The following is a 26,258-nucleotide window of genomic DNA, read 5'->3' as shown; positions in this document are numbered from 1 at the left end:
CACCTTTTCTGAAGGGGTGTCCTTGTGGGATGCTTCTCTCCAGTCCTCGCAGGGCGAATGCTTTCGACGGGAAGGAAGACTTGAGTCATGCATGGGTAAACTCTGTTCCTCAAGGGTGGTTAGGCCAGTTACCCTCTGGTCTGAGTGTCAAGGTTTGCCACCGGGAGGGCTTGCCCAAGCTGGCAGGGAGCAGTAGGAGGGCAGCAGGGAGGGGAGCTGACAGCTGCACAGCTTGCCAAAGACGGGCTGAGAAGAGGTGCCAGGCTTGGCCCGGCACATGGCTGGGATGCTGGTGGTGTGCGTGTACCCTGTCCTCAGAGGGGTTCACAGAGATGCTGAGGCCTCATGCAGCTGTGAATTTGCCATGACTTGGGCAGAGGAAGGGGCTGCGCATCGCCGTCATCCTGCTCCTCACCCCAGTACCTGGCCCTGAGCTCTGCCTACACTCCTGTTTCAGACAAGCCTGTTGGATTTGCCAAGTATGGAGTTGCCTCCCCAGCTTGTTGTACGTAAATAAGAGGCACATGCTCTTGGCAGACACTGTAACGAGCCTGGAAAAAATTACTGTTATGGGTCCTGGGCCAGTGATGAGATCTTGGAGTCTTCCAAGTGACAAAGTAATGATATGGACCCAGGAAATGCCTGGAAAATAGCCTTCCACATGGTTCTGGGATTTTGAGTCCTGAAATTCTACTGAAAAGTGCCTATTTAGGTAAACCTGGGAGGTGGCTGTTCCTTCAACTTCTGAATTCCACACTGGGGACCTTCGCAGCCTGCAGCTCTTTACAGCTGTCTGAAGAGATGCAAAGTGTGTTTGCCAGGAGGAAAGGGAGTCTTTAAAAATCCATTTACATCCCAAAAGACATCCGGTAGCAACACTGGAGATGTAAAAAGCATTAAATACCGAATTGAGCCTGACTGGAAGACAAGCTTGGAGCCAAATGCATTGATTGATTTGCAGAAGGGTGACTGGAATGAGATGGCCCTGTACCCTTTCTATCCATAAACCACCTCCGAGGCATCCGTAGGTGCCATGAAGTCTGCGCAGCCGTGCCTGCCCTGTGCACATCATGATGTCCATAAAACCACAGTACAATGAGCCATCAAGGAGCTGGGGGTGGGGGTGGGTGAGGTGCACAGCATGGTAAGGATACTATGGAGCACCCCTTGTTTTGGCAGGGGGTTGGGGCCATGGTAGGGAAGGCAGGGTGAAGCTGTGAGTCCATGCTGGGCAGTTTTTGGCGCTGCTCAGGATCTCCCCCACAGCCCCACACTGCACAAATTTGGCATGTGGACCACTCTGTGCCCAGGGCAGTGCTAGCCAAGGCTGAGAGGGCTGTGCCGTGCACATCTGGCTGCATGACCAGCAGCAGGGCCACGTGCGGGCAGCAGAGCATCTGGCTGCAAACCAAGTGGTGCTGCAGTGCTGGGCTATTCCTTCAGAAACTTTGCTGAGCAGTGTAACAGCAGCAAAACCACCCAGGGCAGTGGATCTGGGGTCTTTATATTGGTGTGTCAGCAGACTGGGATGTGTAGGAGGGAAGCTGCCCATTTCCAGGGATTGTGCGAGCAGGAAGGGCAGCTATTGGAATTTGAAGCCGCTTCCTCCACTGTAAATTTGTTCTTGTTGCGTTATCTCTGGCTGGACAGGGCAGGGGAACATCTCGGCTATCTGATCTTTTGCTACAGTATGTTTAGGTCAGCTTCACTGGTTCCATGATAACATAGGAGAGGCATTCCTGGCCTCACTAGCGAAGAATTTTCAAGAGTAATACAGGAATCTGTCATCCCCCGATGTCTCCCAAGAGCTTTGGAAATAAATAAGGAAAGTGGATGGTGGATTTAAACACACAGAAGTGATGCAAGTAAAAGTAGCTGAGCCATCTGCTTCCTCAGGCCCCTGTCTAATGAGCAGGGATGCTCTCATTTCACACCTTAGCAAAAGGCTTGGATCAACCTCCAGTGGACACCCCTAATCTGGGAACCATACAGTGTGAATCAAGGTCTGAGAGATACAGGAATGGTCTCGCATAGCTGCTTTCTGGTCACATATCTCGGTTCTCTAGCAAAACTGGTAGCGGCAGGGCTGTAACTCTACAGATGACCCAAATTTGACAAGTGTTGTTTTTAATTAAAAAAAAAAATTTTGGCTTCTGTATCCAAGTGTTGGCTTGTCAGAGTGACAGGGATCTTCTTATGTATTTTGAAAAGGGTACTAAATCACCAAGAGAAACAGGCTGAAGATTAATGGTGTGGTTGTGGGAGGTGGAGGAGGAGTTGGGGGAGAGAAGCGGAGTTTGTTTCAGATGACATTCGTCAATATGATTGACACATGCTGTGCTGCACTTGCATGCAGATCAGGACACTGACAAGCACGTGCTTCCACATAAATACAGTAGAGACCCTGAGCCAAGCCTGGCCACAGGAAAGCTGCTGCTCAGCGCTACAGCAAGGGCTCCTTATCACTTAAGGATTTGCAGCAGGGGGAAGACGGGGGGCCGCCTACCACAGCAATTTCCAGTGATGTGGCTTTTATTATTATTATTTGTTCAGGCTATAATTCCATGTTTCCTGAAATAACTACCAAGTATTCATCAGGCAGCTACTGCCTTTAGCTGCCTTTTGTGTGAATCTCAAGTGCTTCACTACTCCCCCGGTGAGTTTTCTTTCTCTTACACTAAAGCTGAGCAGCATCTGTGTGGTGAGGGAGGCAATGCAGTCTTGGCATGAAAAGGAGAAAAGGTCTGGCTGGCACACGAGGCTGGTAGGGAGTTCAGGGAGTGCAGCCCTTGGGGTACAGCATCTTTTTGCACTGGAGAATTCATGAAGCTGCTTCCAGGACCTGCAGCTACATCCCCCAAATTCAAAACCCAACTGGTTGTGACTCTTTATTGCTGGGTTGAGGATTTTATTTTAAAAGAACAGTTGGTTTATGATTTCTTTTTTCTCCTCTTTAGTAGCAATTTGATAGTGCTTTGATCACGGCTCCAAAAGGAAATGCCTGTAATTCCCTGTGCAGGTCTTGCCAGGTGCTGGGCTCCATCAGATCTCCTGGAAACTGATAGGAGTTGAGAGCACTCTCACCTGGCAGGATCCTGTGTATCAGAAAACCTCAGAAAGTTGAAATTTCACTTGGGTTTTGAACAACTTAATGCCAGAATTACAAAGGGCGTCAGGCTCTGGCTTCCCACGATGGATCTCTTCCATGCTGACTTCCCACTGAAGGCTTGCATGCAGCCCAGGTTTGGCCTGGTGTGTCCTTTCTGAGGCATTGACTGGGCAGGAAATCTGACAGACTGGAGGAAACCTGGCTGAGAGTTAATCATCTTTATTTAATAATAGGTGGTAGTGGTTGTTCGTACACCTATGGGTCTTTTGGCTTTTGAAGGTTTGGGACACGGTCATGCCAACTTGAGGGAGAAATTCCTGAAGTTCATTTGGTCCTGCTGAGCATGACTCAACGGAGGTAGCTGCCTCCTAAAAGGGCATGTCCCATGTTTCAAGGGCTCTCAGTAACTCCCAGTCCGAAGGATTGCCTGCAACACATAAGGCTGAATTATTTTGGTACCTGGCGAGCGTCTCTGGGTGTGTCGTGGTGGTTGTATGGCTGCAGCCAGCAGTCTGCAAGAGGAACAGAGAGGGAAGTGTTTAGGTCTTGCAGAGTTTCAGCCCTGGAGGCATTGCATGGAGCTGCTAACGCTTGCAAAGTGGCCAGGTAAAAGGGTGTAATTGAGTGAGCTGTGGCTAGAGGAAGAGTTATTAATCCCAACCGTAGGAGTAGTTGGCAGCCCCAGTGGCTGATAGCCTTCCTCGGCCTCAGGTGAGGTTGGTGTCTTCAGGTACACAGAGCTCTGGCAGGGCATATGTGAAGAGCTATCCATGGATCAAAGCAAGCTGATGATAGAAGAATTCCCTTGGCCATGGGCTGATGGGATTGGTCAGCATACATACATATACCTAAGTATATGCTAAATCTCAGCCTATTGCTATAGTGGTCACAGGCTCCCTAAAGTTGTCAGTTTTGGAGAGCTGCAGCAGAGGAGGAGGGAGCTGGTGGTTCCCACGCAGACCCTGCTGCAGCTTTTTCTTGAGGTTTCATAACAGAATTAAGCAATTTGTATCACATGTTGCCATGGAGACCATAAATCACTGTCATGCTGGGCGTCTCTGTCAGGGAGCCAGTGTCTTTAATTGCACTAACCTCCCCTGCAAATCCAGGGATTGGTTCTCAGCTCGTTTACCTGCTGTAATGGCTTTGCCCTGGGAGTTCTGCCTCCAGGAGAGCAGAGCTGGAACTGGGGATAGGGGTGCTCGCACACCGAATATCAAATATCCGGGGTCAATTTTATTATTGTGGTATGTGGCCACACCTCTGCTCAGATGAACAGCAATTATAATGATTTACACAAGCTGAGATCTGTCCTGCTTGTGTTCAGGACAAGTTTTGCAGCAAGGGTGAGGATCAGATGCACTACCTATATGTTGTGGTGACCTGTTGGGGCTTGAGGGTCCAGTCACACAACTAAGCTGAATTTCTCAGTCTTTGGTGTTTTTATATTACTTGGCTGCTCCAGGGGGGATAGCTCAGCCTTTCCACTCCACCCCCATGTCCAGATGGGTAAATGGGTTTTCACAGAGTTTATTCTGACTCCATAAGAAATCCATTTTGCAGAGGAGGCTCAGCCTCAGTGACACTCTTGGGTCAGCATTTCTCTTTTTTCCTTACCACCTACCTCAGAAGTAGCCGCATTTCTGACTGTCTCAGCATTACTGGCTTGTGCTGTCAGGACACAGATCTCACCAGTGCATATGAAGACAGCGGTATAACTCAGCTTCCTTCCAGTGACTTAACCAGAGCCTGACAGCTTTCGTCAGTATAGGGTATGGATCGTTCTCTTGGCTCCTTCAAAATAAACAACTATATAAATTGTAAGATGATTATCATGAGAGCTTATTAGTGTGTTACCACATGCCGCTTTGCGTTCAGACAATAGATAAAAATGCCTGTGCTTTTTTTTCTTAGTCGGATCTGCAGCAAACACGCTTATTCTTGTCCCCACCTAAGGAGGACTGTATCAGTACTCTTGCCAAAAACACATTAAAATCAGCCCAAGTCTTGTGCACTTGCCCATAGCAAAGTAACCAGCTGGCATGGAAGCTCTGCACACCTTTGGGAGTGTTTAATGTTTTCCAGGAGGTGACATATGTTGTTTTTAAGGTTTGATTTATTGGCTGGTTTAGATTATAATCTCGTCAAGGCATGAGCTGTCGTCTTGCTTTGGTTATCAGGCAGGTGGAGGTGTAGAGGGATTGATGTACTTGGCTTTCAGAGGGCTTGTGTTACATACCTGCCTGTTAGGAGCACGGGACCTGCCATCTCAGTAGAAGGAGTGTTTCCATAAGCAGTAGGAACAGCCCTGTGGAAACATCTAAACTTGCTGCCTTTTGACACTCAATAGAAGTTTTCATCTGTTCATGCTAACATCACCTGAAATATGGGAGTTTGTGCTCGACAAACCAGCCTAGAGTGCTTGACTCTTTTTGTAATTATTTTTTTCCCAGTTCAGTTTTTCTCCCCAGGCTACATAATACTCAGACTGGTGGCTTAGATGTACAGTATGACCAAACTTCTGGAAACAACAGGAGGCAAATGCCCCAGTTCAGCCCATAAGCATGTTGGGCAGAGTCACAGTTAGTACAATGGGCTAAATATTATCCTAGTACTTTGGAGAGTGTTTCATGCAAAATAAGCTTGAGGCTTCTTAGGAGCGAGTTGACGGGGCTGTACTAAATGTCAGTGAAAATGTAACGCTTGTCTGCCGAGCAGTAGCTTGTGGTTTTGTGATGAGGTCAAAAATCATGCACAAACAGTGTATGGTTTTCACATCTGCAGCCTGTCCCCTGCCATGTCAGTAACAATGGGCCTTTCATACCGCCCGGCCGGAGCCGCTCCACCATGTAAAGAAGGATGGGGTGAAATCTTGGCGATGGGCAAAGCAAAAAATTGTCATCAAATGGGAGGGGGGTGGGGGGTGTGTGTGTCAGGGTTTTAGCCAGGGTCTCTGTCCTAAAGAGCCTGTGAGGATCGTCCGGCCCTAGCGGGATTACTCAGAAAGAAAACTTGGTCTTCCAAGGGAAAATGAGAAATTTAGTTGATAGTTGGTTTCTATCCAGACAAGCACACTGCTGTTGATGAGGTGATCTTATAAACATGAGAAAGGAACTTACTCTTCCTAAAACGGCAGTAAGAAACTTTTCCTTGGGATTATGGTGAGGATCTGCAATAAGACTGGTTGAGATCTCAGCTGGTGCTTGGTCTCCTTTTCCCTGTCCAGCAGCTGTTGCTTGCAGTGGAAAATCTTGCTGTTCTCCAGAATTCCTCCAAAGATAGTTTAGAAACAAGCCAACTTGATCATGTTTCTTCCTGCTTTGAAAATTTTGGCTTGTCTCAACTTGGACAAGAGGCCTTTGCAGTTCTTATTAGCCTCAGTGATCTCACTTCTGTGATCACCCTCTCTTTCCCTCTTACGGGGTTTTCTTTTTGGAGGAGAAACTAAGACAGTTCCTGTACATTTGGTTCAAGGAGAAATGTACAGTACATGACCTTAATTAGGGGTCAAGGCATTTAACCTGCTCAACATACATACAGATTATGCATATGGGAAGTTATTCCTGTGTTTGCAGAAATCCCTCAAGTGCAAGCTGTACCTTGTCATCATACATAACATGGTGTTGGGGAGGATGGAGGAGAGGAGATTCCCTCACTTAAAAAATTGAGGGTTTTTCTTTTCTGGCATTGAGCTGTGACTGTAGGTGGGAATGTAACCCCCAGAGCTGTGTCCTGCTGGCACTAGTTGGATTATGGAGTAGTGATCAGAGGCAAGAAATAGCAAGGAAACCTTGTTCGCATGCCTTCCTTGTGGATAGAAAAAGAATAGGGTGAATCACTCATATTTCGTTGTCTTTTTGACGTGCTTTGGTTTGAATGGTGCTCTCATGGCATGCCTCAGGTCACCTACTGAAAACAAATGTTTTGGGGGAGTTACATTTTAGATTATAGCTCAAATTCAGATACAGCTGCTTTGGCCAGAGGATCTTTTTCCCATAAGTAAAACTTAAAACTCAAATGTGAATGTTCACAACTGGTTTTATTTGGTCTACTTTCATGCACTTGCCTGCCTTTTTGGGAAGGTGGGTATGTAGTGGGGGGGGGAGGCTGGTTAGTAGGGCTGTGAAATAACTGTGAAAAGCCCTTTCTCTGGACGGGGTCTCCAGCATATAGTAAGGAGCATGGGATCCCCACACAGTTGCCTTTATGGTTCAATATGGTTCAATTTAGGAGAAAGGGACTAGAGCAACTAGAAAATAAACTTGGAGGTCTGATATCTTTTTCAATATGAAATCAAACCTTTAGGGGGTTATGCTTTTGTCTATTTGAAAAATGGTCCAAGTTGGCTTTTGGGCCTCTTTGGGAATTAAGAGGCAAAGTGGGTTTTTTGGAAAATATCAAAATGAAAGAATTTCTGGGAAAAAATATTCTCTACTCTAGGCTGAAATAAAATTATATTAGTTGGTGGCTCAACTTGCACTGTGCATGCAGCAGCCATGCAGTATTGTTTCCTAAGCACCACCTGGGTCAGCCTGCAGCACTGAGACTGGCCTTGGTTGGTGGTCTCTCAGAACAAAAACGTTAAATCCTCTTCTTAAGGAAGGAAAATCCCTCTGGTAATTGGGAAAATCTCAAAAAACTGACAGTTTATGGAGGCTTCCCCAGAGCAGGTAGTCCAGAGCAGTCCTTGTCCCCACTCAGCTCTTACCCCAGCCAGTGCCTGCAGCCAGAAGGACACAAGCAAAACCAAACCAAAATGGATGGGAACACCAAAATGGGTGGGAGCAGGTGCCTGCAAAAAGTGTCACCACAGCTGTTCCTGTGCTGTACGGTTTGTGTCAAGAAAACCCATAACAAGGAAATCAGCTGCCCTCTTTGCTTTTACTTTTTTATACTGTCTGAAAAACCTCCCTGAAAATGCAGTGGCCATTCAAATTTGGGAGATGGCCACCCATCGCCCATGTGATTTGAGTGAGCATCACTGCTGCCCATGTGCGGCGGGCGGGTGGAGGGCACTGCCTTCTGCAGCATGCACACAAAACTGCACACCTGGCTTCTTCCTAAATAAGCTGTCACTGCTGTTGAGTGCTGAAATGGGCTGTTCAGCAATGGCTGCCTCTTCTCCTTTCTCCACACATGTTTGCGATTGCCCAGTTCCAGCTGGTGAATTTTCTTCTTCTTTCTTTGAAGAGTCAGTTCCTCCACAGCTCACTCAAGATGAGGGAGCGGTGTGACCACGGTGCAGGGGAAGCTGCTCTCCTGGCTCTCCGGGCTGTGTCGTAGCCACAGAAACCAGCTTTCCTGCCACGCCAGGGTTGGGTTTTTTTTTTTAAAAAAAAGGCAAAACAAAAACCACCTGTCATTCCTGGCCTGCTGCCTTCTTGTTTTTATTTCTTAAACTTGAAAATGAGGGAGAAGAAAGCAGCTAAGTGCATTTTTGTCTGATGGCATAGTCAGGACTGGACCTTTAACTCCAGCTTCATCCAACACCACCAGTTCTGCCAGCAGATCTGGCCTCTGGATGTAACACACCATATAATGTTTGCTGTACCCCAGGATAAGCAGTGAAGAGTAGCAGGGCTCTGGCTTCTCTGTGGGATTTGGTCACTGGCAACTGGAAGTCATCTGGAACTTGTCAGCTACGGTGACCCCTGGTTATTTTTGGCATGCCCGCATGGGCCTAGCCCCTATAGGAAAGGTATTCAGATGATAAAAGTTTTGCACACGCATTGGGTGGCAATTAGTGATCGCTGTAGATGAGACAGGAGTAAACAAGCTACAGTGGTGGGGTTGTCTGCACTTTTAAGTGACGGGTCTGGGTTATGGTAGAGCTGTTGGGGATGGTAGGTGTTGCCGCTCCTGTCCAAAAGGACTTTGGATGTCAGAGTGCATCAGGGAGGGGGTAAAGCCAAGGGAAACCACTGGGCTGCTGCCTTGGAGTACTGTCTTCATCCTCACTTCTTTGGCACCAGGTGAAAGTCGCCTTGTGCTGTTGCCCTCTTTTCATTGCTAACAAGTGATGGGAGATGATCTCTTTCTCCAGCAGGTTTAGTACACTGTAAGCATGGCTACAAGTGCCGTTCCCAGCGAAAACCTCCCCACATACAAGCTGGTGGTGGTTGGAGACGGTGGCGTGGGGAAGAGTGCTCTCACCATTCAGTTTTTCCAGAAGATTTTTGTGCCGGACTATGACCCAACTATTGAAGACTCTTACCTGAAGCACACGGAAATAGATGGGCAATGGGCAATTCTTGATGGTAAGCAAGCTACTCGCATGGTCCCCTTTCCATTCTAGCTGAGCATAAGCACATATAGACCTCAGTGCCTCCCACAGCGCGTTGTGTCCTTGCGTTGCTCCTGCTCCACTGTGGGCTGCCGGGAATTTGAGTGCAAACTGGCCTGTGAGCTACAGCACATGGTCTGCAGCTGACCTCCAGCAAAGCTTCTGCTTCCAGTTGTGTTGGTTCCAGTTCTGCACAGAAATGTTTCTTGCAGGAGCCTGAAAACCTATAGATCATCACAGACATTTGGGGTAGGCTTCTACAAAGGGTGAATTATAGCACTGTGAGGTGGCTGTTGCTAATGATACTTCATTGTGGTTAGGTTCATCCCCTGGGAAATAACAGTGAGTGGGTAACTGAATGAGGGTTGTAACCAGAAAGAACATTTAATCAAAGCTGTCATCCACTGACAGTGAAGAATTGTAACACCTCTTAACTCCCATCATTCAGGCGTGATGTGTTCATATCTAGTTACCCATTTCGTTTAAATATGGGTAGGGTACTAGCCTGGAGAGCTGCTGTAACCAAGATCTTTCAGTTCTTTGAAGAAAAATAACTTTTTTTTTCTTAAAAAAAAAACAGCCAAACAAAAAAAGCCAAACAAAACAAAAAAACTCAACCAACAACCCCACCCCCCCAAAAAAACCACCCAAAAAAATCTTGATTCTGCAGGTGAAGAAAAAGCCCTACATTACCTAAACCTGCACCTTATTAGTTTGTGCTGCAAGATAGAGACTGACCACAACCATAATGAGAATCTTGCTGTTAAATGTTAAAAGTTTTATTTGGCTTTCTACAATAATTAGATGGTACACAAAAGCAGGCAAATATTTTGTGCCTTAATCATCCCAGTGCATGTATGTGGCCACTAAGACAACTGAACTAAATTTAACCTCACTTGCAGTGAGTTCCTACCTCCATCATCTTGTCATGAAGGCACTCAAGATCTTTGGTGTCTCTGTATGTGCATTGGTGTCCGGGGACAGACAACTGGGGGACTGGCATGAGTGGTGGAACATGGAGGGTGGTGGGGTTTGCTGTGAAGACCATAAGCTTGGTCCAGAAACTTGAGATTTTAGTTGCACTTTTAAGGATTTATTCACATACAATTTAGTGAGTACAAATGGCTCCAAGGTCCTTAAAGAACAGCTTTTACTCAGTACTAAAAAAAAAACCCAAGCAACTTAATCTTGCCAACATTTGTTCATTTAAATATGTTAGTAATTGATTGCTGGTATGAGGGAATATTTGTGAAATCATTGCCCAAATATGTCTCTTGTTGTCATCTGCATCAGATACCTGTTCTTAAGTAACCATCACATAATGTACCTGTGCACCTTTATTTTTAAAATGCCAGTGTTGTATAAAAGAAAAATCTAATCCTGCTGTAAATGAAGTCCATTCTTTCTTTTTAGTCCAGAGCCAGTCCTCTAAATGAGCAATCTTTATCTTCGCTGGTATGCCCCGTGTTCTGATATAACAGTACCAGCTGCTGTACACATGGGTGTTGACTGAAACAGCCTGGGTTTTGTAAATTATTTGGAAGTAGAAAAGGCATCTTTTGCTGAATATTTGGGATTTTTGTTTAGTCAAAAAAAAAAAAAAAACCCAGAACACAACCCTGACCTGGGTGGGAGTGGGGAAAGAGGCTGTTTTCCAACAAGCAGAAACTTAACCCTTTGTTTTAATGAACAAGCCTTTCTTTTGCTCAGATGGAATTTAGTGGCTGTACTGGGGCTGAACTGATTTCAGCTGTGGCCTTGAATGGCATGTTGGGAATCCCTGATTTCAGAGTTCATGTGCCCACAGATGCTCTGCAGCCACAGAAGTGAAACTGCAGCTTCTCCTTCTCTTTCCTAGCACTTGAGATTTTGAACAATCAGAATTTTGGAAGGAAGGCAATATTTTTGCTTATAAAATCATGTGAGCCTTTACACTCTGCCCAATAGAAACAGGACACAAAGACTATCACATGTGTCTTCTGCTACAGCTTTCCATCATAGGCTTTGGATCTAGGCCATTCTCAGAGGTCACCATATACTTGGACAGCTGCTCTTGTTGTGGTTACATGTGGTTGCATGAATCACTTATGATATAAAATTAGGGACAAATATGATAGGAAGGATGAAGATGCATCATGATAAATTCTAGACTTTCCAGTTGTCCTTCGTGGCCAAATCCTTTACAAGCTGCTGATTCATGCAGTGCTTGCTGGGAAGAAGTAGTTGCCCACCCCCAAAATAGGAACTAGTTTTAGAAGCTGAGACTCCCAAGTGAGGATACAGTGTGAGGGGCTCCATAAATTTCTAAGTTTGCAGAAGTAGTTATTAAAAAAAAAAAAAAAGCCAAATACATCAGCATCCAACAACTCAAAAAAAAAAAAGGACAACACAGCCCACCCTGTTTCAGGCTGTTGCCTGAGCAGTTCTGTACAAAGCATCACTGGCATTACGTTGTAAAAAAAAAAAAAAAAAACCACATAAAAAAAATCCCCAAAAAACAACCTTGTGCTAGCCAGCTTGCATAAAGCATTTGGCTTCCATCCGTAAAGACCTCCACCCACATTTATTCAATGGCACTAACTGGCAGTGCGATGAAATGTTTGACTTGCATTTTTTTTCCTTTGTTGAAATCTCTCACTGAAAGCAGACTTAAATGGAATAGGCTTTTATTTCAGATTTTAGACCTTGGAGCCAAACCTACGTTCACACTCCTTTTACATATTTGCTCTCTGGCTTTGTGTCTATTTTCTTACCAAAGAAGAGTCTAGGATAGTTCCCCGCCTCGCAGAAGACTGTGGGACCTGTGCTTGGTGTGTTCAAGTCCAACACTACACAAAAATACTTTATTATAGGCCTTACACCAGCTTTATAAGACCATTGATGCAGTTGTTGGAGGACAAGTGTCATCGAGTGGAACAGGGCACTAAACCTGAATAAGGGATGCACAGGCAATTTGTGGCTCGCTCATTTTTTCAGTTGCTGCCAATGAGGCTTTAAGATCAGCCTCCAATTTTCGCTGCATATGTTATCTTCATTTATTCCCTGCTGTTCGTATGGAAATCAGGACGGTGATGTGCTTGGTTAAATGCATTCACATGCAGGTGCTGTATAGACACATCAGGTCAGAATTAAGTGGGGGCCAAGGTTAATCTCCTTTGATTAGCTGTTGCTCCAATTGAGTTGCTATCATTAATTTTGTAAACTCCTTTCTGTGTGCAGGCTAATTTAGCAATTAGCAGAGAATTTCTTTTGGTGTGGCTGCAAAATGCCGGTATGGAATGATTAATCTGGGCATGAAGCCAAAAGTGGAATACCTTAATATAGCAAAAATTTCCCAATGGTTCAAAATTCCTTATGGCCCATAAACCACACAGAGATAAAAAGGTGGTGAGGAAGAAGAGAGGAAGGGATGGTCACAAGCACATGGCTTGGGCATGTTGATGAATTGGGCTAAACCCTTTAGCTGTCAGTAGGGAGGTGCCAATAGGTACCAGTAACGCAAGGAACTGTGCCTGTGTGTTGGGTGAAAGGAGGCTGTGGTCTCCCTCCTCTTACCTTTCCTTCCCCTGGTATGATTTAGATTAAACTCTCACTGCCTAGAAGTTGCCTTCCTGCTCCTGCACTTCAGTTGTCCATTTTATTTCTCTTCCCAAGTCCCCTCTCAATCCCTGTGTGCCCTTGCATTGGGCTAGACCTGCACAGCCCTGGTATGCACCCCTGTGGAGTAACACCAAGCACCGTTCCTTCCCCCGGGCTCCCTCTCTGCCCGTTCCACCCGTGTCTCCCATGCATCCCTTTTTGCTGCGGGTTTTTGCTGCTAGTCATCCCAGGACAGGCTGTCTGCTTTTCTCCTCAGGAAGCTTGGGAACAATTTAGCCAAGAGGCCAAAGGGAGATCAAAGGTCACTTCAAACTTGCAGGCAGAAGAGTCGGTTTGCAGCTCACTTTTTTTTTTTATTTAAACTTTGGGTAGCACCATTGAAAGAATTAAAGTTGAAATTAAGTTTGTACTTTCATTCTTTTATTTGTGTGTACAGTATATTCCCTCCCTTAATTGCTGGGATTTTGCAACTTTGAAAGAGGGTTTCTTGTCTTGGGTTGTGGGGATTTTTTTCCTGCCAGGAAAATTTTGATGTTGCAACATGGAAAACACAGGCTTTGAATACTTGCCCTTTGTTAAAGAAAGAGCTCCTTTAAGGGCTCACATCTTTATTCTGGTTATTGATGTGGAAGCCTTTCTTCTGAAGGCCCCTCTTTTCTTTTTCCTTAAAGTAAGGGCAAGAATTCAAGTACTCGGGTTTTCCATGTTATAACATCTGTGTATTTAGTTAGGGTACAGAAGAAGGGCTCATAAAAGCCCCAGTGTTTCCCTATCCCATGTTTTTCCCAGCAGAAAGCTCTTGTGCTGGGGGCAGTGTGGCTGTATCTGAGAAGGAGCAGAAGCGTCAGAGTGACCAAGTGAAGCATCTGCATTGCCTTGCGCACAGCATGGGCACTCCATACCTCCTCAGGGTGACTTGGGGTATGGGAATATAGAATATAAGCTGTGGTCCCTGTGCCCCATCTGCTCAGTGCCCAGAATACCAATTCCTCAGCTGAAGCCAATGTCTGATGGGGGCTGCCCTGCCCATTGCGCTGCTGATGGAAGGAAGATGAAGATGTGGGGATGGCTTTCCTCAGCCTGAGACTCTTTTGGTCTGACTTGTCAATTCAAGTTAAGGTTTCTCTTGAACTTAGCTACCAAGCTGCAGGGCAGCTGGGGATAGAGTTTCTCTCTGGCCTCACCTTTTGAAGCAGAGCTGCAGTGCCAAGAGGGAAGCAAGACTTGGAGAGAGAGAAGCGCCAAGAGGAGTCTGGCTCTGTAACCCGTGATGGCAGCACTCCCCTGACAGTGCCACATTCCCAGTTCTGCTCTTTGCTCCAGGGACTTTTCCTGTATTTCACATTAATAAGTCACTGAAGAAGCAGAAAACACCTAGGGTCAGGCTGCTTTGTGGTGCTCCTCTCTTTGTGGTGCTCTCCTGGCGCTGTGAACTCAGGTTCTTTTCTGCCTGCTGCCCTGTCCAGCTCTTTAAAGGCTTGCACGTGTGCTGGACATATGTAGCCAAAGGGATTTCACTGGAGACTGCATGCAAAAATCAAATTGTACACATTGTGCTCACCTTTCCAAGCAGGAGATCAAGGTAGGCACAAACTGCGTCCTGTCCCTGAGCTTTGTGGTGTGCAGCCACTCTCTGGATGCTGGAAGGCAAGGTGTTCCAAGAGCTATGTTGAGCTGCTTTCAGGACTGGCTGCAGCAATGTGGAGTCACTGCTTGGAATGGGCCACTGGTGTCTGATCCAGGCAGCGAAACCCAAGGGCTGAAGGATAGAAAATGAGTTTAACCTGCTTGTCTGGTCATCTTTGGCCCCCTAGGTGCCATGGACAGTGGAGACACCATCTTGAGTTGATCTATATGCCTAGCTGCCCAGCAATGTAAAGATAAATACGTAGAAGGAAATTTTGCATAGGTATGAAAAGAGAAGAGGAACTAACCTGCACAATGATATCTGAGCTCTCTGAAGGATGGGAAGGCTGTATTTGAATCTGAACTGAATCCAGCCTTGGCTCTAGAAAAAGCAATGCTGTGACTTAGATTTCATAGTATGTCTCTGCCCTTGTCTTAGATTTACATGCCTGTGTCTCTGGATGGGCACTCGGAGCAGTGTCAGTAGCAGACATATTGCCACATAAAATACCTGGAAGCACCAAGTGCCTCTGTTTTGGGCCACAAATTCCTGTGTTTTCCTGGGCTCCTGTGTCTGCTCAGAAGTGCTCCCTAAGCAGCCACACTCTTACCTAACCCATGAGGATTCACAGGAGAATGGTGTGTAGAGCTGTAAGGGGGCAGGACTCAATTAGCAACGAGTTCATCACAACAGTTGGGGTCACATCCACTGGAAAGTAGAAAAGGGCATCTCTTTGCTGAGCAACCTCTTACCTGTGAAGCAAGAGACCTCCCTGCTGAGCTCTCAAAGCCTAATTGCTCTTAGTTTAGTCTCCAGCTGATTGCGTGATAGCTCTGTAAAATGGCTTTGCCCTCTTTAGATGTCTGTTCCTGCATCAGACATACTCCTTGGCCTCTTTCTCCTCATTCTTCACCCAAACGCTTTTGCTAATGCTCCTTCTTGCTGCTGCTTCGGTCAAGTTTGTGCAAACTTTTCCAAGTTTGCTGTTGGAAGTCCCTGGCCATGCGCTGCGCAGCCTATGAATCTGATTGCAGTTCTTGGAAGATGAGGTAGGGGAAACCCGCTGTGTTTTGGTCCAGCCCTGTTTCCACATTGGCTTTTATGTATTGCCAGTGGGGCAACTGCCAGTAAGAGGCAACTGCCGGTTTTAAAGTGTACCCGGGGAAGAGAAAGCTTGCAGTTCTTCTCTGCTTATGATTATTTCGATGTCTTCTGGCATCTGGTCTGCAGAAATGTGGATTTTAGGAGACGACGAAAGCTGGCTAACGTTCTAAATTTCCTCATTCCTTTGGGAAGTCAGTCAAATCATCGTCCCAGTTTCATCTTCTCAAGGTTTCTCCTTGCTATGTTCCTATTTCTGTAGATAAGAGTTTTCTTGAAGCTCTGATTATTGAAAATTCATGTAGCACAGATATGTTAGGATGGGGCGGGGTGGTGGTGTCTTTAAAAGCTCATTTAAAGTTAAAACAAAGGCTTTTTCTGGCCAACCACATAATGCTTAATTTTGCATGAATAACCCATCTGAGATTAACCTTAACCTTCACTGCTGCATGTCCCTTGCATTTCCAAAGTGCCATTTTAAATGCTGCCTGGACTTGCTTGCCTTTCTACGAATGCTGCAAGTGAATTCCCTTTAAATAGCAGCTGCTGACACAGCAGCTGTGCCTGTGTTTAGTGCGATGCTGCGGCCAAGATCCAGAAGAGGTAGGAGTGGCAGGAGCACAGCCCTGTGCTGTCCCTTGGGTATCCCCACAGGCCCCCCCAGGGTTCATCCCCTGCCCTCTCGCAGGGGATGAAAAGCTTTGGGGGACAGTAGCTGGGCATGGGTTGATGGGTGCAAGAGCAGAGCTGGGTGCTTCTCATGTGTTTCATGGGAAGTTTGCAAATGTGCCAGAGCAAGGGGAAGTCCCTAAGCAAATTAGCATGCAGGATATGGCACATCCATCTCTACCTTCCTGCCCACAACTTGTGCTTGGGTACCTGCTCTGTGCCAGCAAGGGAGGGCAGGAGAGCCTGGCCACTGTGAGAAGCTGTCCCACTCCACCACAAGTTGGGTATGTGTGTTGGAAAGGAGAAGGGAGGGTGTGTTTGTGTGTGTATGTGTTGGTTGTCAGCTGTCAGCCCTGCCCTGACATCGCATCCAGCTGGTGCAGGAGTCAGATGAGGGTAGCCCAACCTCTCCTTACAGGTTGGGTGGGTAGGAAGGATTAATTTCCTTTTCCGTCCTAGCCACACAGTCTTGGCCTTATTCCATGGTAGCAATTCTGCCCAGGGCATAGAAATTCACCAGCACATGCAGTGTCCTTGGGTTGTTTGTCTTTTCTCTTTTTCTCCTTTTTATACAGTCTTTAAGAATAGCCTGGATGCCTTTGAGCTGAGATCCTTGTTTCCTAGATTTAGAGGAGAGAAGCAGGATAAAAAGCTATGAAAAGACACCCATGACTTTCCAGCTTTCCAGCAAGCTCCAGCTACTCAGCAAACAAACCTAAGTCTCAGGATTTCCGTAAGAGCCTAGAAGCTCTTTTCACATTAGAGGTGCCTCGAAACAGGCATTCAGGACCAGCTAGGGCAGGCAAATGAATGAGGCTGAAGGCTTTAAAGGGCCTGCCATCACCAAGTAAGGTCTCAGGTCCTCCAGTGAAGCTGCCTTTCCTCCAGACATACAGTGAAGGTGTGGGATGTGCTGTGACATGCAACGTGGCCACCTGTGGCCACCTGTGCTGATTCAGCAAGTAGCACCCGCAGCAAAGTGGGCTTTATCCTGGCCCCATCTAGAAATTGGGACAGCCTGAGTACCTACCCCTACAGGGAACACCTTGCTAAGACTGTGGGCCTGCTCAGACTAGAAAAACCCGTATCAAGCCTTGCTGCTGTCAGCAGTACGCTCCTGCCACAGCCTCCATCCACTGGTGCCCTGGGCTTTCCCCACCACTCGTGGGCAGTGGATGCTAACACTGTGGCTGTACAGCAGAGGTGGAAACAGTTTTCCCACACAGCCCAATTGACTGGGATGCGAAAACTTTCCTAGTTATCATAAAGGTCATCTGTTTGCCACTAGGATACAATGATGCATTAGCACTATTACTTCTGAGCAGCCAATGCATTCTGAGCTCACACCGTGTTTGTACTGGCATAGCCTAAGCTGATGAACTTCTCTTGTATCCTCCTCCTGCCAGTCAAAATCCTGGCCGTGTATGAAGCTGGGGCCCAAGAATCGACATTGATGGTGTGCGTCAGTATGTGGTGTTTACCCAGACAGCTGGCGTAGCTTGCTCTACATGTGGTCCATGATGTAGCTGATGGGACCCCCCATGAGGCAGAGTGATGGAGAGCCAGTGAGTTATGGTCACATTAGAGAGGAGGTTAATCTAGCGGGGAACAGCATCTGGGTCGCTGCCACAACTGGGGTGTTTTAGGGGATTTGAGCATAGATCTAGGCATTGTCAATGCTCAGAAACATGATTGCTGTATAGGATATGCAAGTCACTTAAAGCTTTTCCACCTGTTTTAACTAGCTTCTCAATATCAGAACACCACTTGGGAGTAAATATTTAAGGGGAGTTCCTCAAGGCTGTACCATCTTGCTCTGAAAGCACATAATTGTGTAAAAATAATATCCAGGCATTGAGAAAAGGAAAGTGTTTGTAGCTATTACCCTGGGTTGTCTCCCAGCTCTGCTTCACCCTGTAGTTCGTAGATTGTCTCTGACATTTAAACTGGCATTTACTTACTCTTCCAGTCTTGGGTTTTTCCATGTGGGGAACAGAGAGAGCTGGAAGACGGGGGGCTGCAAAATACTTTGAGTCATACCTTGCCAGCGGAGCAACACCCCAAGTTCAGTGGTCAGTATTTGATACTAGAAAAGGAAAGTAAAATCCGCAGTCTTCCTCCCCTCCGTTTGCTCCCAGTGTAGACACAGTGATGAGTGGGGTGTGGGGGTGTTTTTCGCTTTGCAACAAGAAACCACCATGTCCTTCCAACTTGCTTTTGTCAAATCTTGCAGCCTTTGAGAGGACCAAGCCTGGCAGAGGCAGAAGGGCCGTGTAGGGCACGTAGTGGTGACAGGAGCCGCAGGTCCTCAGAGGAACTAAAAACCTTTCTCTCTTCTTTCCTAGTTCTGGATACTGCAGGCCAAGAGGAGTTCAGCGCAATGCGGGAGCAGTACATGAGGACCGGAGATGGTTTCCTTATAGTCTACTCAGTGACAGACAAGGCTAGCTTCGAGCACGTGGACCGGTTCCACCAGCTGATCCTCAGAGTCAAAGACAGGTGGGTGCTGTGGAGCCAGGCACTGCCTGACTGCTATGGAGACTGTGCTGTGGGGTGGGTGCGCATCTCACCCTGCCTTTCTCCTCCTGGGTGTCCCAGGGCGAATTCTTGCTCTCTGTGGGTTTGTAGACCTATGTATGAGGAAGAAGTAGTATTTTACCTTTTTCTGGTAAGCATCTAGTGCTTTCAGTGTGGAAAAATTCAGTAGTGTTATGATGGAGTGAAATGGGTCTAGAAGGGAGAAACTCCAGCCAGAACAGTCTGGCGGAGCAAGGCAGACACCTTTGAAGGTAATCCGTTTGGCTCTGTAGAGGGAGAAGGATGCTCTGTGCGCAGTGCATGCACTTCGGGAATGCCAGCAGGGAGTCAGCAAGTGTTCATTCAGCCCTAATCCTTTTGTGTGTCCTGGCAGCATCCTCCTTTCCCTGGCTTCAGTTTGTGCCAGACCAACCTTAGAAGGTCTTGCATGGTATGGGGCTGTGTACAAGTGTCTTGGGGGGAAAACGCCTCACATCGGGAGGAGCTGTGTTTCTTACAAGGGGTGCAATGCAGTTAATGCATTGTGCTCTGCAGCAACCATTTTCAATGAATAAAACATCTCTGATTGACTGGGGAGAAAGCAAGAGAGGTTGCTTGCTACCCTCCTTGTGCGTGCGTGGGAGAAGGTAGCACTGAGGGTTTAATCATGGTAAGCAAATGTGTCCTGACAGAACGAGGGGAAGCTGCCAGGGTTTTATCTCTTCCCATCCCAGTTCAAGAGGTGATGAATCCATCCTTACTGGGTGGGGTATGAATCAAGCACGGCTTGATTTGTCTGCTGCTTTGAAACGCTTAGTTTTTCCATTCATAATGGCTTTTAATTATGGAAGTCATCAAGAAAAGCCACCAGAGGGTTCGGGCCTCGTTTCTGGCTTCCTTTCACAGTTCTGAATAACTTCCCCACAGGAAGGGTGGACTCGTATCATGTGAGGTTCACAGCTGACAGCTCTTCCAGTAAAGCATCCAAAGCAGAGCCCACAAGAGTGAAAAGTAAAGGAAAAACCACCCTTTGATTTAATCTAAATGAAGAAAAATGCCAGTCACTCAGTCTGCCTCCCAGATCACAACAGTCCTTTCTTCACTGCCAGCTCAGCTTGGGGCAAATTAAATCTGTTTCTGAAAGCTGAAGAAGATGGGACGGCATTTCCTGTAACCTGCCCCAAACCGATGCTGGTTTTACCTTATTTAACTTTGTGAAAATAAGATGTGGTATTCATTGTTTTGCACTGGACTGAAACTTTTACCCCTCCATACGCCGTGCAAACACTGCAGCCGGCGTGTGAGAAGCAGGAAGTGAAACACGCTGGTGAGGTTGTTTTTGTTTCCCTGCCCAACGCCACCGAAGCACAGAGTGCGAGGGGCTTAACGCTTCATCTAAAACCTGAGCCTGTTCAGAAAATCACAGCAATAAGAGCAGCATGAGTAAAGAAACCATCCTGCCAGACATGCAGGTAGCTGGGAGCAGAGCATTGCCCTGGTTTTCAAGCTAGCAGGCTGTTTTGGCAACTTAAAATCCAGAGGAATTGCAGGCTGCCTCGTTAGCAGAGCTGTTCAAAGCCTTCCTCCTGTTTCTTTCCATAATCTTCCTTACAGTAAAACTTCCAACTATAGTAGTTTTGTCCAGCTAGCAATTGTACAGCTTACCAGAGGGAACAAAGTCCCCATAGAGTTTTTATTTCTGATGTAAACAAGGCAAACGAGATCCTGTCCAAATGCAGTCCCTTTCTTATCAATGTGCTGCAAGCCAAAAAGGAATTAAATAATCCAGACAAGCAAGTGTTTTGCTCCAGAATGATCAGAGTCAAGATATATCAATGCTCAGGTATTAAAATTAAATCAAAACCACATTATCAGAATGAACAACTGTAAGCCTCATTTAAAATGCAGAGTGCAGTACGGTATTTTTCCAGCCAGAGCAAAGGGGCAACATGCCAGAGAGAAGATGGAGCCCTTACCGTCTCGATGAAAAATGACACAGAAACGCTGCTTGAAAATCCTGAGTTACTCAGGGAAGTGTTTTATACAGAAATTAGTATGACCAGCTGCTCCTTACCCCAGTAAAATCAGCTCTGTTACAGCAGAGAACACTGGAATCATTTTAGGAGGGTTTAAAGTTAAATATAAGAAAATAATACTGCAATAACTGTCAGTTATCAGAAGGGACCCTCTCTGTCCTAGCAGTGGGTAGAGGCCCTGCAGCATGACTTTGCTCTCTGCATCACGCAGCTGGAGGAGAGGCTCCTGTATGGAAGGTGGGGTGGGCAGCAGCTACACTGCGAGGACCACCCATGGCATGAGCTGGCTCGGTTCGGTTTAGTCGCTGGCTACGGGGATTTCTACCAGGGCAGGGCCTGACCTGCACACCTGGTCAGAAGAGCCTTGCACTGGACGTGGTGTGGATAGATGGGTCTCTTCTCAGGTGGTGGCTGAAGACAGTCACTTACATGCCCCATAAAGTTAAAGAAATACTGAATATTATTACAGAGGTAGATGGTTTTGGTACAAAGGGACCTTTGTTCATCAGATTTTTGCTCTGGGATTAGAAGCAGGTAATAGCATCTGGAGAGTTAGGAAGACTCTTCGGGTCCCTCCAGCATCCTTCCAGCTACCACTGCCAGTCTTTCAGTTTGTCTTGGGGTAACTGGTGGGGATCTTTGCCCCCAGTCATTTTCTCCCCCATGAGGTGCCCCCTGAAGTGCCAGCTCTCCCAGAGTCTGTCTTTTCTTCCCCCATGGTTGCTTTCAGTGGATGAGTGTCCACCAGGACATGAACTGACACCAGTTCCTCCAACATAGCTCATTACCTTGCAACGACTAGCAGCTGCCAAGATACGGGATTACTGAGATGCCTTAATTGTTGCAAAAGAGTTCTGTTCTCCTGTTCAAGATCTGTCTCTGTCTCAATTAATTTCCTGACTAATTCTGTAGCTCTTCATTTAGTTGGACCTTCAGTCTTAGCTATTACCAGGTACTGCAAAAGCAATTACACTAAGTCCATGAAGTGCCTGCAAGTAAGAATGAATGTATGCATGCATGCAACTTGTGAACATGTGTTGCACAGTCTCGGGGCTCATGTGTGTTTGTTTGGTCTTTCTTTATATTTCTTTACACGTATGTGGTATGTCTGTAGCTGAAAATGTTAGATGATGTCAGCGTCAGAAAGTGAAACTTATGCTCAGCATTTTTTATTGTAGTTTGCTAATAATTGGGTGGTGGTTTTGATTTTTTTCCAGAGAGTCCTTTCCAATGATTTTGGTAGCGAACAAAGTTGATCTAATGCATTTACGGAAAATTACAAGAGAACAGGGAAGAGAAATGGCAACAAAACATAATGTAAGTTTGCATGATAGTTTAATTGGTTGTTTTAAGTCCTACTACAGGCATTTAGAATTGAATTCCTTACTCACTTGGAGCTGAATTAAAGCATTTCTCTTACAATCAAACGTGTGCAATTACATTTTCGACTACTACAGATTAGTAAATATACAGTTTATTTTCAGTAGGGCCAATTCATCGTTGAAACTAGAGCTCTGTACACAGAGCTGTAGCAAAGCTGTGGCCATCACGAAGCCATGTGTACAAGGTGTCTGCAAGCGGTGAGAAACATGAAATGTTCAAAATGAGGGAAGAAAGGGCACCTTCTTGGAGTGAAAAGACAGAGTCAGGCATTAGGAATTACACTCAGGTGTCTGTAGGAAGTGAGCTTCTTAAACACAATGAAGTTACAGGGTTGTTAAGCCTATATAAATCTGGCCCACCATCTTAGCTCTGCATTATTCATGCCATAGTTTACCCTGAGAAATTGGTGTTGGATGAATGTAGATGACATGATACTCCACTAATCAATTCTAAATGCCAGCAGCCATGAACACCCAGAGGGAGGCAACAGCTCCTGTAGGAGGAAATGAATGGAAAGGTGAAGGCAAACAAACAGCAGGTTCACTCCCTCCCCAAGGCAGCTCGTTTCTGTAGGAGCCCAGACACCTAAACTGCAACATGTTGCACCCATCTGTATGCACATGCTTTGGAAAAGGCCATGTATGAAAATACCTTATCAGAGGCAGTTTTATAAATCTGCCAGCGTGCTGGACAAGCACTCTAGGAGGCCCCATCTGGCTGTCAGACTTTGAAGGAGAAGATCATTTTACACTGAAGGGGAATTGTAGTCATGAAATATTCATGCAGTAGTCCTAATAAAATGTGGCAAGCCAGAATTTTTGGCAAGTGCTCGTCTTTCAACAACCTTCGGCTATTTTCATGTCTGCTAGCACAGCTTGGAGGGAGAGAACATCTGACGACATGAAGTCTATGATTATTCTTCCCCACACCCAGAGCTCTGATAGCAGCTGGTTTGCCTAGTGCTTATTCCAGACCTTTTATAAGTGCTTGCTGACCTTGCTGTGAGCGTGAAGGTGTTGATAGCAGTGTCATGACAACACTTTGTTTACCTGTATTTGCCTGGTCTCTTAGACACCCGATTTCTCCAGCCTTTAGGTTCTTTCATTTTGAAACTGGTTTGCTACCAACATGTAGGCTGTTACTAATCTCTTTCATGATAACGCTTCTGTCCTCCAGATTCCCTATATAGAAACTAGCGCCAAGGACCCACCTCTGAACGTTGACAAGGCCTTCCATGATCTCGTGAGGGTAATAAGGTAAGCTGCAGCCCCTTCACTTGCTCACTGCCCATGGATGGGTTGTGCATCTGGTTGTGCATGGGTTGGCCTGGAGAGCCAGGAGCCAGCTTCTGGGGAGCAGGGGCCAGGTGGTTTGGCTGGGGGTGGGAGATTTCTGAGGTGTATTAAACTTTCTTATTCTGTATCTGCATAGGGATGTTACTAACACTTAGTTACCCTTGTTGGACATCATTGCTAGGCAGTTTGAGAACTAGTTGTGGCCATGACAAAAATGTGTTATTCAGTGAATACTGCAAAGCCTACTATAATGATCGGCTTTAAAAGGCTGGCTTTAAAAGCTTTGGACCAGTAATTCGGGTTTTCTTAGCTTTGTCCTCTCAGGGTTTCGTATTGCCAGAGGTTAAAAAGGACTGGCAAAAAATTCTACAAAATTCTAATGTTGTATGTGACTTCTAACATTTTCTGCTCATTAAATGGAAAAAATTAAGCTGCTTTGTAGGAGAAACAGCATGACCTAATGGCTAAGCCGCAGGTTTCCTCCTCAGACTGCAGAGGTTTGTTCCCAGTTTTGGCATGAGCTGCCTTTGCTCGCTTTGGCAAACGCCTGCTCTCTGGGCGAACCCCTGCTCCCGCTGCCGGCAGGGAGGGACTGCCTTCCAAAATCCCGGCTGCCCTGCAGGAAAAGAGCTGCACGCACATCTCGGCATCTCGGCTGATAACCTCACATCTCTCTGAGAAGATTTGTTTTTCTGGCACCGGTTGTCTGCCAGATTTTTCTGGGCCCTCATTTTTCATGTTTTGGGAGGGTGCTGAGCTGAAATCATGCTCCTCCCTGCCATGCAGTCAAAGTGCCTCGCTCGGCAGTTAAACCATGAGGCATTTATTCTCAGCATATCTGTACTTGTGAATATCTTAGTGCAGCCTCCAGTCAGCCTCCATCAAAAGCAGATGGTACTGCCCACTCTTCCCACATGTCTCAAAAGCAGGGGGCAGAAAGTCTTTGGAGAACTACAGAGCTGAGTTGGAAATGTCCCAAGCTATTTCCCAACTGTTCTGTAACTCAGCATTAGCTGGCTAGATATTACTTTTGTGTTACAGTGAGCTCTTACCACCATCTCTTCTACTCTGGGAAAAAAAAAAAAGTAGCCAAAATAAGATAGTGAGGCTCTGTTTGCTTTCTCTACATAACGCAACTCCAGATGGGCTGGAAGGAGCGTTGTAGTGAGACATCACTGAATTCTAGCCCTGAAAATGCACTCTGTAACCTCAGAAATAGGTGAGGCACCTCAGTTCCCTGAGTAGTCACTCTGAAAGTCATTGCCAGCCAGGGGAAACACTCCACAGCACCAAGGGCACCAGAGATGTTCACAAAAGCTGCAACTCAGGTTAAGTCGGAGAGCAGAGAGATGCTCTGTGATCTAGGCTGGTCATTTGCCACAAAGCAGCTTCGTGTGGTCTTTGGACCTTTCAAACTGTCTGTAGCCATAGGATGGCATCACCCACCAAGAATTGCTTTTTTAAAGTAAGCTTTTACAAATAAAATGTAAATTTACAGCTCCCTAATAACTGTTTCATTCCTGGAGTGCTTTGCAAATGTAGATGCTCCTCAGAGCCCGTGTGAGTTCGCAGAGTAAGGACACTCGTTCAGGGTTGGCACTGTTTGTGCTCCTTGTACTTAGCTAATTCCCAGTTTATTTAGCTTCATGCAAGAAACTGTTGCCTGAAAGTAATCCAGAAAAGAGTGGGGTGATTTGAGTCTGCCTGTTAGATCTTTTAAATTTCCTGATATCCCTTTTATGCTGCAGCAGTGCATACACAAGGACTGTCACAGCAGAAATCTTGAGCAGGCACGAGACGTGGTTTTCTGGGTCTCTAAAACAGTTCCAGAACACTGCGAACAGCTTGTGGCCGTTTAGTGTTTATCCAGATTAACTTTAAAGTATTTTTTTATTTCAGCTTTCTAGTTTTGAGCTTTAAAGTTTTACATTTTTCATGCCTCCAGCCTTCATATGCGCTGAAAAAAAATCTTATTAGTCAAAGCTGAGTTTTTCAGGTGGTTGCAAGCATTTGGGAGCTGAGGCTGTAAGAAAAACACCAAATGGAAGCCATAATGGTTTGTCCCCCAGATACGTCTCACCCTGTTCTGGATAACTTGGTCTGCGCTCAGTTTAGTGCCTGGCATGTTACATAGCAGAGGCTGGGTTTGAAGTATTCAAATTCAGGTTGGTTATTTAGACACTGTTTGAACCAACGGAAGCTGCTGGTGTTCGTTTGGTTTATCTTGCAATAAAATCTAAGTCTATGGGCTGCCTATTGGGTGTCTGAACTACAAAGCCGTCTTCTGTTGAATTTGCACCGCTGGGCCAGCTGAGGGGCTGCTGCAAACAGGTACAGTTGCAAACAGGCATTTGGGCAGTGCCTCATCGTAATGAAAAGGGAGAAACCCTCAACATAACATTTTAGAGGTTGCTCTAACCCGCCTGAGTGATGGGGGCTGCCAGGGCACAGCGCAGGAGGGCTCTCTGCTGCGTGTTTGACAGCTGTGATTTCAGGCAACCAAGGGATTGCTGGGGTCAGCTCGCTCTCTGTGCCCCCCTCCAAAACCAAGTCCACAGCAGTGCAGTTGGCTAAGGGCAATGCCAGCTGAAAGTCAATCTTTCCAGGAGGGTTTATTTCTCTGTGTACTCTGTATCTC

The 26,258-nt window shown here is 46.3% G+C and overlaps 1 protein-coding gene across 5 annotated transcripts in view; it reads left to right on the top strand.

Annotated features, from left to right (window-relative positions):
- MRAS (muscle RAS oncogene homolog) overlaps positions 1–26,258 on the top strand; it is a 40,780-nt gene that overhangs the window by 13,183 nt on the left and 1,339 nt on the right. For 3 of the 5 annotated variants that reach the window (XM_064451277.1, XM_064451275.1, XM_064451276.1), the window contains 4 exons: positions 9,153–9,366; positions 18,735–18,888; positions 22,160–22,259; positions 23,502–23,581. In XM_064451277.1, coding sequence (XP_064307347.1) covers positions 9,174–9,366; positions 18,735–18,888; positions 22,160–22,259; positions 23,502–23,581 — 527 coding nt within the window. In that variant the 5' untranslated portion in view covers positions 9,153–9,173. The remainder of the gene's footprint in view (positions 1–9,152; positions 9,367–18,734; positions 18,889–22,159; positions 22,260–23,501; positions 23,582–26,258) is intronic. The other 2 variants (XM_064451278.1, XM_064451279.1) reach the window with 2 other exon arrangements.

Source organism: Phalacrocorax carbo, chromosome 5, assembly GCF_963921805.1.
Source record: "Phalacrocorax carbo chromosome 5, bPhaCar2.1, whole genome shotgun sequence".
Classification (NCBI taxonomy): Eukaryota; Metazoa; Chordata; class Aves; order Suliformes; family Phalacrocoracidae; genus Phalacrocorax; species Phalacrocorax carbo.
This window is presented reverse-complemented; position numbering and strand designations above follow the sequence as displayed.